The sequence below is a fragment of the Branchiostoma belcheri genome, unplaced genomic scaffold (assembly GCF_001625305.1).
Source record: "Branchiostoma belcheri isolate BF01 breed outbred unplaced genomic scaffold, Haploidv18h27 scaffold40, whole genome shotgun sequence".
In the NCBI taxonomy this organism is placed as follows: Eukaryota; Metazoa; Chordata; class Leptocardii; order Amphioxiformes; family Branchiostomatidae; genus Branchiostoma; species Branchiostoma belcheri.
Window position 1 is genome coordinate 2,346,517 of NW_017804021.1, and position 21,518 is coordinate 2,368,034.

Here is a 21,518-nt window from a genome sequence, read left to right on the forward strand (position 1 = left end):
ATGTGGGTAAAAATTAATCTAGAAAATAGTTCCACTGTAGAAACGTATTAATTTTCTCATGTCAAATGAAAAAGCATGATTCATTGTCTTTATTCTGTTATATCAATCTTATATAGCTAAATCTTTGTCCATAGATTTTTGTTACAACTTTATTAACGTACAGATTGTGTACGTACACATACCTCAAACTGATAAAAGTGTACACTGTTCAAAATATTGGTGTGTTTTACAGTAAAGTGCACTTTTACCAACTCAAACAACTACAAATTGAATACAGACTGATGCAGATGCCTTTTTCCATGTGCTAAAGTCAATCATACAAAATTAATATAATTCTACAGAATATCTTTAGAGAATATCTGACTTGTTACATAGCTAAATGTTTGTCCATAGATGTTTGTTACAACTCTAGTATTAGTTAGTGTACACATATCTCCAACTGGTTTAAGATTACACTTCAAAATATTGGTGTGTTTTAAACAAAGTTCATTTTTACCAGATAACTAGTAAATATGTTTTCTATGTGACTAAGTACACTGTACAGTTGACATTTTCCATAATTATATATGAATACATCTTTACAGAAAGATTATTTGATTCCAGGGATGAAGCTTTTTAGTTAGTGTTGTGCTGACAGTCATAGTCTAGATGTTTTTAACATGTAACATGACAGACACAAAATTCAAATCTTTGGACTCTATGGAATATAAGCGATTCTCATCTGTTACCTGTAGTTTCTATACTGGACATGGCAGATGCTTGTGTTGATGCTAGATTAGATTCAATTCTCTTTATCAATGGATGGCTTTTGTCTTGGGGGTAAACCTGCCTTGCCATAACCAAGGCTTCTTTGCAGAGACTGATTGCTTTTCTGTGGTCACCAAGTTTGTACCAGGCTGACCCCAGGTTGTTGAGTGAGGTGGCAATGTTGGGATGTTTTGTACCCTGACCATAGATACTCCTCTCCATCTGCAGTGCCTGTTCATAGTAGCTGATCGCTTTCCTGTAATCACCCAGGTGGTACCAGGCTGTCCCCAGGTTGTTGAGTGAGGCAGCAATGTCAGGATGTTCTGTACCCTGACCATAGATACTCCTACTCATCTGCAGTGCCTGTTCATGGTAGCTGATTGCTTTTCTGCAATCACCCAGGTGGCACCAGGCTGTCCCCAGGTTGTTAAGGAAGTTGGCAATGTTAGGATGTGGTTTATGCTCACCATAGGTACTCCTGTACATCTGCAGTGCCTGTTCATAGTAGCTGATTACTTTCCTGTAATCACCCAGGTGGTGCCAGGCTAACCCCAGGTTGTTGAGTGAGGTGGCAATTTCAGGATGTGCTTTATTCTGACCATAGATACTCCTGTGCATCTGCAGTGCCTGTTCATAGTAGCTGATTGCTTTCCTGTAATCACCCAGGTGTTCCCAGGCTCCCCCCAAGTTGTTCAGTGAGGTGGCAATGTAAGGATGCATTTTTCCCTGACCATAGATTGCCCCTAACATCTGCAGTGTCTGTTCATAGTAGCTGATTGCTTTTCTGTAATCACTTAGGTGGTACCAAGCTGACCCCAGGTTGTTGAGTGAGATGGCAATGTCAGGATGTGCTTTAGTCTGACCATAGATACTCCTATTCATCTGTAGTGCCTGTTCATAGTAGCTGATTCCTTTTCTGTGATCACCCAGGTAACACCAGGCTGTCCCCAGGTTGCTGAGTGAGGTGGCAATGTGAGGATGTGCTTTACCCTGACCATAGATACTCCTGTACATCTGCAGTGCCTGTTCATGATAATTGATTGCTTTCCTGTGCTCCCCCAGGTGGTGCCAGGCTGTGCCCAGGTTGCTGAGTAAGGTAGGTATGATAGGATGTGCTGTACCCTGACCATAGATGCTCTTCCTTATCTGCAGTGCCTGTTCATAGTAGCTGATCGCTTTACTGTAATCACCTAGGTTGCACCAGGCTCCCCCCATGTTGTTGAGTGACAAGGCAATTTCTGGATGTTCTGTACCCTGACCATAGATACTCCTGTTCATCTGCAGTGCCTGTTCATGGTAGCTGATTGCTCTTCTGTAATCACCCAGGTGGCACCAGGCTAACCCCAGGCTGTTGAGTGAGATGGCAATGACAGGATGTTCTGTATCCTGACCAAAGATACTCCTGTATATCTGCAGTGCCTGTTCTTGGTAGCTGATCGCTTTTCTATAATCAGCCAGGTGGCACCAGGCTAACCCCAGGTTATTGAGTGAGGTGGCAATTTTAGGATGTTCTGTACCCTGACCATAGATACTCTTGTACATCTGCAGTGCCTGTTCATGGTAGCTGATTGCATTCCTGTAATCACCCAGGTCACTCCAGGCTGTCCCCAGGTTGTTGAGTGAGGTGACAATGTCAGGATGTTCTGTACCCAGACCATAGATACTCCTGTTCATCTGCAGTGCCTGTTCATAGTAGCTGATTGCTTTTCTATAATCACCCAGATGGCACCAGGCTCCCCCCATGTTGTTGAGTGACAAGGCAATTTCTGGATGTTCTGTACCCAGACCATAGATACTCCTCTTCATCTGCAGTGCCTGTTCATAATAGTTGATTGCTTTACTGTAATCACCCAGGTGGTGCCAGGCTCCCCCCAGGTTGTTGAGTGAGCCAGCAATGTCAGGATGTTCTGTACCCAGACCATAGATACTCCTCTTCATCTGCAGTGCCTGTTCATAATAGTTGATTGCTTTTCTGTAATCACCCAGGTCATGCCAGGCTGCCCCCAGGCTGTTGAGTGAGATGGCAATGTCAGGATGTTCTGTACCCTGACCATAGATACTCCACCCCCTGTACATCTGCAGTGCCTGTTCAAGGTAGCTGATTGCTTTTCTATAATCACCCATATGGCACCAGGCTAACCCCAGGTTGTTAAATAACGTGGCAATTTGAGGATGTGCTGTAGTCTGGCCATAGATACTCCTGTGTATTTGTAGTGCCTCCTTGTTGTAGTCAATTGATTTTTGGTAGTCTCCAGTCCGATGGCAAATAAATCCAAGTGATAAAAGCAAGTCTATTTTTTCAGTACTAGTATCTGTATCCTCAGCCTTTTTCAAGGCCTCAATATAGTAACTCATAGCCAGCCTATATTTACAGACTTCTTTGTACATCCTTCCACATACTTTTGGAGAATTATCATAGAATTCTGAGAATGAGTTGTGGTTTGTTTTCTTTTCAGATGATTCAGACAAAACCTTCTTCAGAGGGATTGAAGTATAGTAGTATCTGAAAAGCTGTTTTTCATTTTGTAGGTGGAAAACAGGTTTCAGCATATTTGTCTGTGCTTCATCATTGGTCTGTAAGGATGATTCCTGTCCATGCTGTGTTGTTTCCATTGAGGCCAAAGCTGACAGGTTTTCCTTCTGTCCACCATTTGCCATGTATGTTCTGAGCCGGAGTTCTGCTGAGATGCTGGTAAGCACTGTCAGGTGGTGTGCATTGTTGGGGCTGATCACTTGTTGGTTTTCCATTTCTTCTATTGTCTCCCAAACTGTGGTAGGTATGATGCCTGAAGACAGTGCCAAGCAGTCCACTGCTAAAGCTGGGAAGCGATAGATTTCTTTCTTTACATCAATCAGCCTTGCAGTTATTGTTTCCTCATTGCTGATCCTTTCCATGTTTTCTTTCCTTATCTCTTGTGCCAGTTGTTGAGCCATTTTGCCCCCATCAGCTTGTAGTATCTCCACTGTGATGTTCATGTATGTGTCAATCAAATCCTGGTCCCCCGCTATCAGCCATGGGTTTCTCAAGATGGTGGCAAGGTGATATCCTTCCTTCAGGTACAGTGTGACATCCTTTTGTAGTTTTGAAACCATGTTTTGTGGGGTGCAGATGAGTTCACTGGGTGGTTTGTTCTTGGTTCCCTGCCTGCCCAATGGAGTCTTGCTTGCCTTTGGCATGGAGCCATCAAATGCAAACCCATGAGGTGTAACAGAGTCATAGTACCAGTTGTCAAGTGGGTTCTCAGAGTAGAAGTCATTGAGAGATTTTATTCCCAGTGCTGGGAGAATGGTTTCTCCCAGGTTGACCACCTTGAGGTGTAGATAGTGGCTGAGATTACGGAAATACACAAGACATTCTTCACTTTCTTCTTCTACCAAGATGGCAAACTCCAGGTCTGAGTATGGAGTTACCAGTCCTGTGGCCTGTGAACCCAAACCTATCAGGGCATACTTACAGGGAGGGGGACCCATTAACCCAATACACTCTTCTACAAGCAGGCTGATGAACTCCTTCCTTTGTTGTGCAATTTTCTCAAACAACTGCTTGACAGCCTGAGCTCGTTTTGCCTCTATCTCTCTGACACATGGGTCGTCCTCATCATGTACATATGGATCCAGCTGCTGGTCAATGGTTTCCATCTCCAGCTTGATCTGGTCCCGCATCTCCTTCAGCTGTTTCTTGTGTTTTTCTGTGTCATAGTGGCTAACATTGCTATGAATACCTAAGATACATTTCAGAAACAATTTGTCTACTTCTCCAATAGCTGTTTCTATGTTACCATTGAGGACTTGATCCTCTGACCTGGCTATTGCTGCATTGTAGAGTGCTGCTGCTTTGACAAAGTCTCCCCCGTCTCCTGTCTGCTGACCTCGCTTACTGTAGACATCCCCCAACTTGCACAGGGGCTCCACCTCTCTCTGGTACTGCTGGGCTGTGGGGTCTGGGAGGAACAATAATTATAATGTTTCACCCATGATGTTACACGTGTGAATAACAGTTACACAATGCCAAAAAACAGTAAATATTGCTGTAGATAAAACATTTCCATTCAAGAAGAATCATTTATGCTCTTTACCTCTCACATGCACTATTTTGAGTGCAGCTGCAAAGTGCTGCTCTGCTGAGTCCAGGTCTGATCTGCCAAGGGAGGAGTCTCCTTCCTTAAGGTGGTTGGTGTATGCTCTAAAAAAGCAAAACAAAACGTAACAAAGTTATTGAGACTTACATGAGGTGGACATTTAATTTTTTTTAAATTTCAGAATGTACTTAATATCCTCATTAAATGTTTGTAGTATATTTCCCCACCTTGCTTTGTCTGTTTGAAGATTTTGGTCCTGAGTGTGAGTTCTTGTGATGTTCTCCATGTGTGAGCTTCTTTCTCTTGGTCTTGGTTTATTTGATGATCGTTTCTGTATAATTTAAGCCATATTTGTCAATATGTACATTGCATTTGTTCAAGTACTATTTGCTACATGTACATGTACGTCAGATTCTGTAGTTGTGTATAATATCTTTGCATTTGTATCGTATATAGATTGATGCAATGCTACTCATAAAGTTCCTAAAGCTACTTACCCTTTTCATGGCTTTCCTGATCTTCTCCATGTATTCAATGCGATGCTTTAGAGTCAGTTTTGTCTCAGGATCCCCACATGTTTTTTGGGCCTTGTTGTACATGGCAGCTGCCTTGGAGAACTGGGATACATCAGAGGTTGTCTTGCCTTTCTCAAGGTAGATGTCGCCGAGAGATTTTAGAACCTCAACTTCCAAGAACATGTCGCTGTTCCCGATTGCAGTTACTAACATTTCTGTGTAAGTCTGTTCAAAGGAATTTCTGACACTTCTGTCCAGTTTGTCACAAATCTCTGCCACCCTTAAGACATTACTGTCAGTAGTGCCCCTGTAGTTCTGTGACCACTGATACTGTGGACTGTACCCCTGCAGCAGTTGTCTGCAAAGTTTTGAATGTTCAAGTTCATCCTCAAGTGTTTGTTTCATGTTTGGTACTGTGCAGCACTCTAAGGCAGCAGCATACAGGGCAGCAGCCTTGTCAAACTCTGCTGAATCTTTACTGAGCTTGGCTTTCTCAAGATGCAGGTCTCCAAGACTTTTCAAGACTTCTACTTGCATGACATAATTTCTACAGACTATGGTTTCTCTAAGTGCATGCACAAAAACAACCTCTTTGTCATCTTGACTCTTGAGGTACAACTGGAAGTGTTGTAACTTCTTTACTGAGTTGGCCATATTGATGTCTGTTTGTTTGTTTGTTTGTTTGTTTGATTGATTGTTTGATGATGATTGTCACAGATAAAATTAAAATTGTCGTTATCAATATTTTTGCTATTTTTAACAATTCATGTTGAACTTCACACTTTTTTTAGTTTCACAGAAATTTTTTCCTCACTTGGTCACAGTGTTGCACATGGCTTGCAGTGACTTTGAACAACTCATTTTATTTAGGTGTTAGCACTGTTTTGTATAGTTGCTGATCTGTGGAAAGGAACAAGATCATTTAAAGGTCTGGGGAAACAAGAGGATATACAACAAGACAATATACAGACATTTACAATGTGAATACAACTGTACAATGACTTAATGTAGCATAAAAGCGTACTGGCAGAAGAAATAACCGACAGTAGAGGATCAAGAACAATCAATCATCCACGGGCATCATGATCAGGTTCTGATGCATGGCGGCCACAGTCAAGAACAATAAAACATGTCTAAATTTCCCCTGGATGTCTGAGACATGTCTAAATCTCACCTGCTACTAGCGTGTCAAGACTGAACTGAGGTGTTGCCTGCTGCCTACCCAGCAGGCTGTGCGCGAGTGCGCAGTAGTACGTGCATCTAATTAACCATTTTGAGGTGCGCCCCAAAAGTAACCTTTTGTCAAAGCCCAGTAGCCCCATAAACTGTCTACATATCACTAACTTACATGTACATGTAGATGCCTTTTAACTTGTCTTTAACCTCACCTGGATGTCTGAGAATCCACAGCTGTGAACCTGCCTGGGTAGAGAAGTCTGTTCCTCCTGTGCTTCCTTGTGAGAGTTCCTGTACTTCCTTGTGAGAGTTCTGGGTTTCCCCTGGCTGACTCGGGGACTTCCCCATTAGGTCATGCCTAATGTCAACAGTCTTTTGTATCCCCACACAAAAGGCACTTATTACCTTGGGCTGAAAGGTCACATGTTACCTGATATGTACGTGTACACAAGGTTCACTGGGCTTTGTGCGTGTCACTCTGTCACTACTAGGGATGTGTTCCAGTCAGCTGTACCTGCCCAGTATTGGTCCAAAATCCAGTCCAAAATCGTTTCGGTACAGGTCCAAAATACCGGATGGTCGATGGGACTTAATAGATCAGCATTCCAGAACGTTTCAATGTGTAAATCCTTCCGCAAAATCAAGAAATTTGCGTTGAAAATAGGCGAAAACATCGCCATCGCCTGCATGTGTGGACGCCATCTTGATTTTCACAATGTCTCGTGATATCTCGCGATAGTTGGATGACGTCAGGGAAAGCTTGCAATGTGATTAGCTGGAAGTCGGAAAGCCTGTAAACCTGCCATAAAGGACAACCTGTGGCTGAAAGGCCACTTGTTACCTGATATGTTTACACCATGGTTGACTGGGCTGTGTGAATGTCACACATACTGCAGGGCATGGGGTAACATGTACGTATACTACTGTGTGTACATGGGGTTTAGTCACTTTGCTTCTTTGCCGTCACTTACATCATTAGACAACTTTTTTGAGAAATGTTTCACTGCATTACAGAGTAGTGAAAGTATGGAATAACCTACAACTTGTCATGCAGTCCACACAGTCCTTAATTAAGGTCCTTCAAGAACAGTAGGGGTGCACAGCAACTAGTGCACATCTACCCTCACCTTTATTAAGGTTGGTCTTCAATATGGACCCCTACATTAGTTGAGGCTTTGTACTATTATATATAATAGTTCATCATCAATATCGGAAATTCTCACATGCACAACTGTGTGCACACCAGGCCTAACTTGTCAAACTTGAAAGATGTTGGGGTAAATGGAACATGCTTACACAGTCTCTCCCACACACAGGCATACAGGCACACATGCAAGCACACATGCACAGGCACACATGCATGCACACATGCACAGGCATACAGGCACACATGCACAGGCATACAGGCACACATGCACAGGTATACAGGCACACATGCACAGGCATACAGGCACACATGCACAGCCATACAGGCACACATGCATGCACACATGCACAGGCATACAGGCACACATGCATGCACACACGCACAGGCATACAGGCACACATGCACAGGCATACAGGCACACATGCACAGGCACACAGGCACACATGCATGCACACATGCACAGGCATACAGGCACACATGCACAGGCATACAGGCACACATGCACAGGCACACAGGCACACATGCATGCACACATGCACAGCCATACAGGCACACATGCATGCACACATGCACAGGCATACAGGCACACATGCACAGGCATACAGGCACACATGCACAGGCATACAGGCACACATGCACAGGCACACAGGCACACATGCATGCACACATGCACAGGCATACAGGCACACATGCACAGGCATACAGGCACACATGCATGCACACATGCACAGGCATACAGGCACACATGCACAGGCATACAGGCACAGGCACACATGCACAGGCATACAGGCACACATGCACAGGCACACAGGCACACATGCATGCACACATGCACAGGCATACAGGCACACATGCACAGGCATACAGGCACACATGCACAGGCACACAGGCACACATGCATGCACACATGCACAGGCATACAGGCACACATGCACAGGCATACAGGCACACATGCATGCACACATGCACAGGCATACAGGCACACATGCACAGGCATACAGGCACACATGCACAGACACACATACGGCACACATATACAGGCACACATGCACAGGCATACAGGCACACATGCATGCACACATACACAGGCATACAGGCACACATACACAGGCATACAGGCACAGGCATACAGGCACACATACGCACACACTAAAGCAATACTAGTGGGAAGCTAAAAAAACAGGTATCAAAACTGTGATAACTGATGTTACAATTTATCCAGAAAATAGTTTTTACATGTGGGAAGGTTTAGATTAAATTTCTCATGTCAAATGAAAAAGCATGATTGCCTTTATTCTGTGATATCTTTAGTTCTTGCAAAGATGAACATTTGTCCATATATTTATTACAACTCTAACTTAACTATTGTTTACACATATCTCAAACTGATAAAACTGTACACTGTTCAAAATATCGGTGTCTTTTACAATGAAGTGCACGTTTACTGATTCGTTCAATAAAGTGCACTTTTACTGACTCAGAAGTTAATCATACACATATCATTCTAGAGAATATCTTATTTAGGGAATATCTTATTTCTTGCATATCTGAATGTTTCTCCATATATAGATGTTTGTTACAACAGTCTAGTAGTATTAGTTAGTGTACACATACATGACGTATTTCAAACTGGTTTAAAATTACACTTCAAAATATTGGTGTGTTTTAAACAAAGTTCATTTTTACCAGATAACTAGTAAATATGTTTTCTATGTGCCTAAGTATACTGTACAATTGCCATTCTCCATAATTATATATAAATACATCTTAAAGTTACAGAAAGATTATTTGATTTCAGGGATGAAGCTTTCTTAGTTGTGCTGACAGTCTAGATGTTTCTAATGGTTCTTACATGTAACAGGACAGACACAAACTTCAAATCTTTGGAATCTATGGAATATAAGAGATTCTCATCTGTTACCTGTAGCCTCTGTACTGGACATGGCCAACACTTGTGTTGATAATGATATTACAGCTAGATTAGATTCAATTTCTTTTATCAATGGATGACTTTTGTCTTGGGGGTAAACCTGCTTTGCCATAACCAAGGCTTCTTGGCAGAGACTGAGGGCTTTCTAGGGTCACCAAATAAGTACCAGGCTGACCCCAGGTTGTTAAGTGAGGTGGCAATGTCAGGGTGTGCTTTAGTCTGACCATAGATACTCCTGCGCATCTGCAGTGCCTGTTCATGGTAGCTGATTGCTTTTCTGTGATCACCCAGGTGCCTCCAGGCCATACCCAGGTTGTTGAGTGAGGTGGCAATTTCAGGATGTTCTGTATTCTGACCATAGATACTCCTGTACATCTGCAGTGCCTGTTCATGGTAGCTGATTGTTTTCTGTAATCACCCAGGTGGTGCCAGGCATTCCCCAGGTTCGTTGAGAGGAGTAGTAATGTGAGGATGTTCTGTACCCTGACCATAGATACTCCTGAGCATCTGCAGTGTCTGTTCATAGTAGCTGATTGCTTTCCTGTAATCACCCAGGTGGCACCAGGCTAACCCCAGGTTGTTGAGTGAGCGGGCAATGTCAGGATGTGCTTTGGTCTGACCATAGATACTTCTGCGCATCTGCAGTGCCTGTTCATAGTAGCTGATAGCTTTCATGTAATCACCCAGGTTGTCCCAGGCTAACCCCAGGTTGTTGAGTGAGCGGGCAATGTCAGGATGTGCTTTGGTCTGACCATAGATACTCCTGTGCATCTGCAGTGCCTGTTCATGATAATTGATAGCTTTCCTGTAATCACCCAGGTTGTCCCAGGCTAACCCCAGGTTGTTGAGTGAGCAGGCAATGTCAGGATGTGCTTTAGTCTGACCATAGATGCTCCTTGTCATCTGCAGTGCCTGTTCATGGTAGCTGATTGCTTTTCTGTTATCACCCAGGTGCCTCCAGGCTTCCCCCAGGTTATTGAGTGAGGTGGCAATGTCAGGATGTTCTGTACCCTGACCATAGATACTCCTGCGCATCTGTAGTGCCTGTTCATGGTAGCTGATTGCTTTTCTGTGATCACCCAGGTGCCTCCAGGCTAACCCCAGATTGTTGAGTGAGTTTGCAATGTCAGGATGTTCTGTACCCTGACCATGGATACTCCTTTTCATCTGCAGTGCCTGTTCATGATAATTGATTGCTTTTCTGTAATCACCCAGGTCACCCCAGGCTAAACCCAGGTTGTTGAGTGAGGTGGCAACGCGAGGATGTTCTGTACCCTGACCATAGATACTCCTGCACATCTCCAGTGCCTGTTCATGGTAGCTGACTGCTTTCTTAGAATCACCCAGGTCATCCCAGGTTAACCCCACCCTGTTGAGTAAGCGTGCAATGTCATCATGTTCTGTACCGTAGATAGACCAACACATCTGCAGTGCCTGTTCATGGTAGCTGAGTGCCTTTCTGTTATCACCCAGGTCGTGCCAGGCTGACCCCAGGTTGTCGAGTGAGATGGCAATGTGAGGATGTTCTGTACCCTGACCATAGATACTCCTGTACATCTGCAGTGCCTGTTCAAGGTAGTTGACTGCTTTCCTGTGATCACCCAGGTGGCCCCAGGCTGTCCCCAAGTTGTTGAGTAAGCGTGCAATGTCATCATGTTCTGTACCGTAGATAGCCCAACACATCTGCAGTGACTGTTCATAGTAGCTGAGTGCCTTTCTGTTATCACCCAGGCAGTGACAGGCTGCCCCCAGGTTGTTGAGTGACAAGGCAATGTGAGGATGTGCTGTACCCTGACCATAGATACTCCTGCACATCTGTAGTGCCTGTTCATAGTAGCTGACTGCTTTTCTGTAATCACCCAGATGGTGCCAGGCTCCCCCCAGGTTGTTGAATAAGATGGCAATTTCAGGATGTGCTTTAGTCTGACCATAGATACTCCTGCACATCTGCAGTGTCTGTTCATAGTAGCTGATTGCTTTCCTGTAATCACCCAGTTTTCTCCAGGATACCCCTAGGTTGTTGAGTGAGGCGACAATGTCAGGATGTGCTTTAGTCTGACCATAGACACTCCTCTCCATCTGCAGTGCCTGTTCATGGTAGCTGATTGCTTTTTTGTAATCACCCAGGTTACCCCAGGCTTCCCCCAGGTTGTTGAGTAATTTGGTCAATGTGATCATGTTCTGTAGTACTACCATAGATAGCCCTCCACATCTGTAATGCCTGTTCCAAGTAGCTGATAGCTTTCTTGTAATCACCCAGGCCACCCCAGGCTCCCCCCAGGTTGTTGAGTGAAAGGGCAATGTTGGGATGTTCTGTACCCTGACCATAGATACTCCTGCACATCTGCAGTGCCTGTTTAAAGTAGCTGATTGCTTCCCTGTAATCACCCAGGTGGCACCAGACTGCCCCCAGGTTGTCGAGTGAGTTGGCAATGTGAGGATGTTCTGTACCCTGACCATAGATACTCCTGTACATCTGCAGTGCCTGTTCAAGGTAGCTGAGTGCTTTCTTGTAATCACCCAGGATACCCCAGGCTGACCCCAGGTTGTCGAGTGAGGCAGCAATGTGAGGATGTTCTGTACCCTGACCATAGATACTCCTGTACATCTGCAGTGCCTGTTCAAGGTAGCTGAGTGCTTTCTTGTAATCACCCAGTTTGTCCCAGGCTGTCCCCAGGTTGTTGAGTGACAAGGCAATGTCGAGATGTTCTGTACCCTGACCATAGATACTCCTGTGCATCTGCAGTGCCTGTTCCAGGTAGCTGATTGCTTTTCTGTAATCACCCAGGTGGCACCAGGCTGCCCCCAGGTTGCTGAGTAAGGAGGCGATGTCAAGATGTGATTTAATCTGATGTATTTGTGGCGTTTCTTCATTATACTTGATTACTTCTTTGTAGTTTCCCACCTTAGCTGCTCCAAGGTTTTGGAATAAGTTCATTGTCTCTGTGTTTGAATGGACAGCTTTCTCCAAGGCCTTGTCAAGGTAGGTGATAGCAAGCCTGTATTTGCATAACTCAAAGTACATTACTCCACATACTTTTGCAGAATTTTCATAGAGATCGGAAAATGAATTGAGAATTGTTTTGGTATCATACCTTTCATCTACTAGTAATAGTATAGTACAAAGTGTACATATATCTATGACAGATAACAACTTCTTCAGAGGGACTGAAGTGTAATAGTATCTGAAAAGCTGTTTTTTATTTTGAAGGTAAAAAACTGGTTTCAGCATGTTTGTCTGTACTTCATTGGTCTGTAGGGATGATTCCTGTCCTTGCTGTGTTGTTTCCATTGAGGCCAAAGCTGACAGGTTTTCCTTCTGTCCACCATTTGCCATGTATGTTCTGAGCCTGAGTTCTGCTGAGATGCTGGTAAGCACTGTCAGGTGGTGTGCATTGTTGGGGCTGATCACTTGTTTTTTTTCCATTTCTTCTATTGTCTCCCAAACTGTGGTAGGTATGATGCCTGAAGACAGTGCCAAGCAGTCCACTGCTACAGCTGGGAAGCGATAGAGGTCTTTCTTTACATCAATCAGCCTTGCAGTTATTGTTGACTTATTACTAGTACTGTAGATTTTCCTGTTTTCCTTCAGTGTCTCTTGTGCCAGTTGTTGAGCCATTTTACCCCCATCAGCTTGCAGTATCTCCACTGTGATGTCCATGTATGTGTCAATCAAATCCTGGTCCCCTGCTATCAGGCATGGGTTTCTCAAGATAGTGGCAAGGTGATATCCTTCCTTTAGGTATAGTGTGACATCCTTTTGTAGTTTTGAAACCATGTTTTCTGGGGTGCAGATGAGTTCACTGGGTGGTTCATCCTTAGTTCCCTGCCTGCCCAGTGGAGTCTTGCTTGCCTTTGGCATGGAGCCATCAAATGCAAACCCACGAGGTGTAACAGAGTCATAGTACCAGTCATCAAGTGGGTTCTCAGAGTAGAAGTCATTGAGAGATTTTATTGCCAGTGCTGGGAGAATGGTTTCTCCCAGGTTGACCACCTTTAGGTGTAGATAGTGGGTGAGGTTGTGGAAATACACAAGACATTCTTCACTTTCCTCTTCTACCAAGATGGCAAACTCCAGGTCTGAGTATGGAGTTACCAGTCCTGTGGCCTGTGAACCCAAACCTATCAGGGCATACTTACAGGGAGGGGGACCCATTGACCCAATACACTCTTCTACAAGCAGGCTGATGAAGTCCTTCCTTTGTTGTGCAATTTTGTCAAACAACTGCCTGACAGCCTGAGCTCGTTTTGCCTCTATCTCTTTGACACATGGGTTGTCCTCATCATGTACATAGGGATCCAGCTGCTGGTCAATGGTTTCCATCTCCAGCTTGATCTGGTCCCGCATCTCCTTCAGCTGTTTCTTGTGTTTTTCTGTGTTGTCTAGGCTTATGTTATGACTTATGTCTAAGATATATTTTAGAAACAGCTTGTCTACTTCTCTAATAGCTGTTTCTATGTTACCATTGAGGACTTGATCCTCTGACCTGGCTATTGCTGCATTGTAGAGCGCTGCTGCTTTGACAAAGTCTCCCCCGTCTCCTGTCTGCTGACCTCGCTTACTGTAGACATCCCCCAACTTGCACAGGGGCTCCACCTCTCTCTGGTACTGCTGGGCTGTGGGGTCTGGGGAGAAACAACTATGTTGTGCATTTCATATCTTACCTTTTCGTTGAAAAACACTAAATCTGTTAGTAGACACATCACAAAAAAGGGAAGCTTACTGGTACTTGTTGTGGAAACAACTGTTTTGTAGTGATTACCTTTGCCAAGAAGGTTTTTGTTTTTGGTTAAGTGTTGATAAATGTCTTCATCTGTGTGTCAAAACACATTAATTGTACAATTGTCTGAGCTAAATGTGCATCAAGCAGATTTGTGTTTTAACTGGATGAAATCGTAGACTTAAAATGACATCATGTTTTTCTTTTCTTTGCATTGTTCCACAGCTTTTTGAAGAAATTGCTGGTTTCCTTGCAATTTCCGTGTGTCCTCAGTTTTTATGTTAATTGGGTTTCCCCCTTACCTCTCACATGTACCATCTTGAGTGCAGCTGCAAAGTGCTGCTCTGCTGAGTCCACGTCTGCCCTGGCAAAGGAGGAGTCTCTTTCCTTAAGGTGTTTGTCATACTCACTAAAACAAAAAGTCAAGGGACTTGGATTGGGTGTCGGGAACGCTTTATTCAAATTACATAGTTACATACAAAAATAGCACTTTAAAACAAACCAGTTAGCAATGTAATTATTGTGTAATTTAATATAACATAATGATTAAGGATAGTGAACACACAAGAAGCAAAATTAATGACTCGTTGTTCAAATACTGTTTTAAATTTCTGAACCAGAAATTGTTTACTATAGAGATTGAGTTTGCATATTGCATTATACAGTATTCTGATAGTTCTCCAAGTACCCTCCAGATGAATTATAGAATTGGACAAAGGTCATTGCGTTCATCTAGTAATATACAAAGCGCTTTAATTTGCAATTGTTTCTGGATTTCAAATTTCATTTTCCACTTGCTTTTGAACAAAAATTGACTCTGATCCCTGGCAATCATCCCATTGAAGTTTAAATGAAACCCATACTTAGGCCACACCAATTTAATGCTCAGATTCTTTAAGAAAAAATCAGGAGTGACAGGGCGAAAAAAAAAGGAAAAGGCCAAAGCACCCCATGATAGCCGGAAATGTTACAATATGAGCCATGAAGTGAACATACCAGGCTGGTTTATAATTAAAACTGTTATAGATTTTGAACTTTTAATGGAACAAAATTGCATTGTTACATTGTAAAACTTAAGAACCAGGAAGAAAAGGACTTTTTTCAACCATTGGGGCCAAAATATGTCTTTCATTGAGCATTTTGAAGTTAATTTAGAACAAAAATTTTTTTTTTTGCAAATCAGAAAAAAATGGACAGGGCGATCCGAGAAGCAACAAATTGAATTGGAGTGGCCTTCAGTTCAAAAACAATGATGTCTTCAGAAAAAGGTAAATGTTGAGAAATTTAGGAGTGATCTGAAAATATTGTTCGTAGAGTGTGTGTGGATAGTTGTGCATTTATCTACAGCCTTAAAAACTAGGCTGGACCCTTGTACAACAGAAAATAAACTGAGCATTTGGGGAGCTCCCAAGACACATTGAAAGAAGAGTAAGACATTTTTACTATCAACTGCAGATGTAGAATACACTGGAGGAGGAGGAGCAGGAGGAGTTAGGAACTTCTCCTCTTGCTTAAATTGACAAAAAAAATTTAGTAATACCCACCTGAGTGTTTCTGGGTGAACCCGCCGGTCACGGATGACATCAGTGCTTCTACATTTACATAAGCTGTTCCCCATGTTTCACACTGGTCAGGTCTTCTCACTCTCAGTCTTGCAAATTCGCTGCAAAATTTAGCTCACATTTCTCTCGGGAGAGTTCCTGCACTAAGTTTTGTGAACGCTCCTGTTACTTGTGAACATTCCTGTACTTGTGAGAGTTCTGTGTTTCCCCTGGCCGACTCAGGGATTTTCCCATTATGTCATGCCTAATATTAACAATCTTTTGTATCCCCACACAAAAACCAACCTGGGGATGAAAGGCCACGTGTTACATGATACGTATGTTTACACCAAGGTTCAATAGGCTGTATTACACAGCCATTAATGTACATGGTGTTTTCTTTCAGCCAAACGGTTAAGCCAGCTGCATGTGCCGAACATCAACCAATTACAGCCAATATTGTGAAGAGTTAAAACTGTAATTTCCAAGACAATGGACTGGACTTTGTTGAGGAATTCCTTGACAAAGACTTAAGAGTTGTATACAGTCAAAAACTTGGGCAAGTCCAATTCCTTGCTATGGAAAGTGTTCGTGATGTCTTCTACCATTACACAGATTAACTTTCAAGATAACAATAACAGCCAACCTTGCTCCCAAACTACACGTACAGAACTGGCTATCAGTGAACGGAAGACTATACAAAAACACGCTAATGATGTTCAATAAAATTTTGGTAGCTGAAAAACCAGAAGTGATCTACGACAGGTTACAACGAATAGATAATTTCCATGGCCATAGCACCCGACTCGCGACAGGAGGTGGCTTAAGACTGCCTAAACCGAGGACAACTGCAATGAAAAGAACATTCGTTTACAGATGTATAAAATCACACAACGTCCTTCCACCACACGCCAGATCAACCACACCAACACTGTTTAAGAACATCATAAATGACATGTTGACATACAACACAGATACAACAATGTACAACACCACACACATGTACCCCCCAACACACACATGTACCCCCCAACACACACATGTACCCCCTCCCACAGCAGCACTTCTGTGACCTTTCTGAATAGATACATGTAACTGGTATCTCCCACACTAATGCTATAGTATCATCAGGAGATTCTGGATTAAATGTGTGCAGCAAGCCTTACATGCATTCCAAACTTCAAACTTTCAGGAAACTTTGTTCATAAGTCATTTACACTCAATGTACGTACATGTAGGATGTGAATGTGTTAACATTACAACATCCAGTCAGACATTGTATTTGTGTGCACTTTAGGCTTTATGAATTAGATGTCAAGCTTAGGTGAACTGTCATGACCAGTGAATTCTTCCTTCCCTGTTACCATGTAGGACAACCGAGTCCACATTGGGCCTAAGATGGAGATGCGGGTTGTGACTTTGGGTCTGGACGAGTCTGGAAAAACTGCCATCCTCTTCAAACTCAAACAGGACGAGTTTATGCAGACAATTCCTACAATCGGTTAGTACTGGTTAATCAATAACCTAACCTATTAGTAACTTATTAACATAGTACAAGCAGGATGAGTTTATGCAGACCATACCAACCATTGGTTAGTACTGGTTAATCAATAACTTAACATAACTTATCAACCAAACCTATTAACTTAACCTAACTTATTAACATAGCACAAGCAGGACGTGTTCATGCAGACCATACCTGCTATCAGTTAGTACTGGTTAATCAGTAACTTAACCTAACTTATTAACTTAACACAAACAGAATGAGTTTATGCAGACCATTCCTACTATCAGTTAGTACTGGTCAATCACTAACCTAACCTAACTTATTAACCTAATACAAGCAGTTTATGCAGACCATACCCACCATTGGTTAGCACAAGAAACATTTTTGTTTATATACACAAACTGTAGCATGAATGGTCCTGTGGTTAGTGACCCTGCCTCTGGATCAAGAGGTTGGGAGTTCAAAATAAGTAGACAAAAATTGCATCCTTGCAGAAAATAAAGTTAATATGTGTTTACTACGGTAGTACTGGTAGTTCATAAGATGAAATATGGTATAAATTTGGTGAGAGTACAATACTGTAAGTTGAACTTTTGATTTTTCCTTCCTTTGCAGGCTTCAATGTGGAAACAGTGGAGTACAAGAACCTGAAGTTCACCATCTGGGACGTTGGAGGGAAACCTAAACTCCGACCACTGTGGAAACATTACTACCTCAACACACAGGGTAAGTGTTCGTGCGTTTAGTGGGTCCAGGGTTCGATCCCCAGTCAACCCATTGGGCTTTCAAACCCCGGTATACAAGCTATGCTACTTGTAGGTGTGACTGATGTTTGGATGGGAGTGTTTCACCGTGCCATGGTTCTGGATAGTACACGCACATCCAGAACTGTGTCTGGGGCAAATCTATGTTCTTGGATATGCAGAGACTATCCAAAACCGTGCCTGTTCCTAACCCTAACCCATTCAGGTATAGGCACAGTTCTGGATACCATAGAGCCTGATCTGTGGTCGCAAATTACCATGGAGGTGTATGTTACAACTTGTTTGTTTCCAGAAGTGATATTTGTGATAGACAGCGTTGACTGTGCACAGATATATGTACACAAGACCTTTGTCTAACAGCTTGTTTGTTTGTTTGTTTGTTTATTTACAGCTGTGATATTTGTGGTAGACAGCGTGGACTGTGCGCGGATAGACGAGGCGTACGATGAGCTTTCCAAGCTCCTGGCTGAGAAGGAACTCAGAGAAGCCGTTCTTCTGGTCTTTGCCAACAAACAGGTCAGAGTGAGATTTACTTTCAAGTTTTGAATCAGCAAACTGGTCTTAAAGGCATCCAGTACAATTTCAGGGCAGCAAAACTGAAAATATTCTGAATAAGACAATCTTTTTGATATTGACACACAATGCCCCACATTGGCACATACTTGGATCAGTATTTCATACTTTGAGCATTTGAAACTGCAGAAACAAGCCATGTCATGTTGGTCCATTCTCTAGTTTGTTTCCCTTTTGGTCCTCTTTTGACCTCCCTGACCTTCCTGATAACTGTGACACGTGGCCATACCACTTTACTTCATCATCATCTGTCGACACCCTGGCTGGGGGACGGGGCAAGCTCCTGCACAACACAATGCCACACAGTACGATCTTCCATTGCAGTTTCCATTCCACTTTACATCATAACCACATACTGACTTTCATTTTCCACACAGGACATTCCAATGCCCTGCCTGTATAGACCTGATCACAGACAGATTACATTAGGGCACACTAATGTATTTCTTTGCTTCTCAGAGACATTTTAAGTTGAAAATACATACAGCAAGACTTAAGAAGGAAGGAAAACTTGAATCTATCTGTATTTACTCCATAATTTGAGTGCACCTGAAAGTTATAAACCTGGTCCTCATATCAGGCTTTGTTTCACTATATATGCTTAAGACATATCCTTACCATTTCTATTCACTGTATATCCTACCAGGACCTGCCGAATGCCCTGCCTATAGAAGAGATAACAGACAAACTGAGCCTACACAAACTGTGCTGTACATGTACATATTATATAATGTCTGACAACTAACTAATGTTATACATAAACCTGCCATGGTCCTCAAGATCTGTTTCACTATGCTTAAGATGCATTTCTTACCATCTATTAATTTCTACAGGACCTCCCGAATGCCCTGCCTATAGAAGAGATAACCGACAGACTGAGCCTGCACAAACTGTGTTGTGGCCGCTCCTGGCATATCCAAGCCTGCGACGCCCGGACAGGCATGGGTCTACACGACGGACTGGACTGGTTATCTCACCAACTGGTGGCAGCAGGGGTGCTGGATATTTCTTAAGTCTTTCTAGACGTTTCTTAAGTTTGTTAAGTCTTCTTTAACTCAAAGAAGGTGTAACTTCCATGTCCATAATATCACCAGGGTCCATAATTTCGCCACCTTGAGAAACAGTGTGCTTTAAGATATTTTTACTGCAACATACTTTTGCTATGCACTCCTGCACACCTCAAATGTACATACCTAGGGTATGTTGCAGTAAAAATATCTTTAAGCACACTGTTTCTCAAGGTGGTGATATTATGGACCCTGGTGATATTATGGACATGGATGTTAATTATGTAAGGGGCTGGACTGGCTATCACATCAACTAGTGGCAGCAGGGGTGCTGGACATTTCTTAGGTGTTTCCAGGGGATTTTTTGGTCTTTCTAGACATTTCTGAAGTATAAACTGAGAATGAAAGGAACACTTGAAGTGTAGAATGTCCTGGGTGACTGTGGAACTGTTTGCTGCAGGGGGGCTAGACATCTCTTAGGTGTTTCTAGAAGTTTTGAAGGTCTCTCTAGAAATTCCAATAAGTTTCTTCAGTCTTATGAGTGGTAAGGAAAAAAGAGAAAGAAGTTGAGTCAGAACCATGGGTCACAGACTGTGCTGGGTTTGAGACCTATTTCTGAAGTGTTTTTATAAGTAAGATGTTTCTTGATTCTTTCTAGATGTTTGTTTTTTAAGTCAGAGTCTTGAACAAAAGCAACACTTGAGTCCTAATGCACCGGGATGGGACTATACATGACAGACTGGACTGGCTTTCTCACCAACTGGTGGCTGCAGGCATGCTAGACATTTATTAGATCTTTCTAGACTTTTCTTAAGTCTAAGCTTTGAAGAAAAGTAAGTCACAAAAGATGTAGAATGTCCAGTGTTAGCATGGGTTTTCCTGTTGACTGTACTGGCTCTAGCCAAAGAAACACAGAAAGGACTGGGTCTCAGCTACAGGCTGGGTGTCAGACATTTTCTCAAGTGTTTCGTAGACATTTCGTAACCCTTTCTAGAATGATGTTTCTTTAAATAATTCTTAAGTATGAGCTTTGAACAAAAGGAACACTTTAGGTATAAAGCATGGGACTGCATGACAGACTAGCCCCTACACCAGCTGGTCACTGGCTTTCAAAGATAAAAAATCCTGGGCGCCTGTTTTGATAGTTCTGGGAATATGAATGGTTCTCTTGACTAAGATAACTGATACAAACTGTCTGGAAAGATGTACAATCAGCCCCTGACAGCGAGAGATTGTGTAACACATTTTACTGTATGAGGCTCACTGCCAGAGTTGGTGAGGAAATGTTGTAAATAGGGGGAGGACAGCAGAAATTTGCTATTAGGAGAATCAAACTTAAGCAATAAGTAGACAGTAGTTAATACCATTATAAGTATTGAAATTAAGAATTCAAAATAAGTCATAATGTGGAGCTAGAAATCGAGCAACTTGTCTCTGGGCTAGTTTCTGTGCTGTTTCAAACGCCAAACGCATGAAATAATGAGGCAAATGTGCTGATACTTGGTGGTATGTGTCAATACCATACAGATTGTCTTGTTCAAAATATTTCCAATTTTAACGCCCTGATATCGCTTAGGGCACCTTTAAGATTCACCTTTTTTTTTGTTAAAATGTAGCTATTGGATACGCAGCAGTTTTATGAGATTAATTGTGGAAAAAAGCATATCCTATATATGGTGACAAGACAGTATCAATAAAAATAGCCTCAGTGGCTAATGGTTACTCCTCTGGCCAATGGATACAGTCTAGCCACCGTAGGATCTGCTTGGAGATTAGAAAAAAATGTTTTTGAGGGTCTAGAAGGGAGTGTA

The 21,518-nt window shown here is 42.7% G+C and overlaps 2 protein-coding genes across 2 annotated transcripts in view; one reads left to right on the forward strand and one right to left on the reverse strand.

The window, feature by feature from the left end:
• LOC109477515 (E3 ubiquitin-protein ligase TRIM23-like) overlaps positions 1-20,187 on the forward strand; it is a 20,348-nt gene extending 161 nt beyond the window's left edge. Inside the window, exons 2-6 of the mRNA XM_019778801.1 lie at positions 17,228-17,357; positions 17,979-18,089; positions 18,519-18,643; positions 19,347-19,410; positions 20,168-20,187. Of these exons, the coding sequence (XP_019634360.1) occupies positions 17,228-17,357; positions 17,979-18,089; positions 18,519-18,643; positions 19,347-19,410; positions 20,168-20,187 (450 nt within the window). The remainder of the gene's footprint in view (positions 1-17,227; positions 17,358-17,978; positions 18,090-18,518; positions 18,644-19,346; positions 19,411-20,167) is intronic.
• On the reverse strand, positions 133-16,048 carry LOC109477527. Its single transcript, XM_019778818.1, is given in 11 exon segments — positions 133-2,755; positions 2,879-4,688; positions 4,824-4,930; positions 5,054-5,157; positions 5,324-6,034; positions 9,760-9,935; positions 10,068-11,760; positions 11,762-12,442; positions 12,554-14,220; positions 14,618-14,724; positions 15,860-16,048. Coding segments are annotated over 11 exon segments (9,168 nt in total). The 5' UTR covers positions 15,934-16,048; the 3' UTR covers positions 133-717.
• Positions 20,188-21,518: the final 1,331 nt, after the last annotated feature.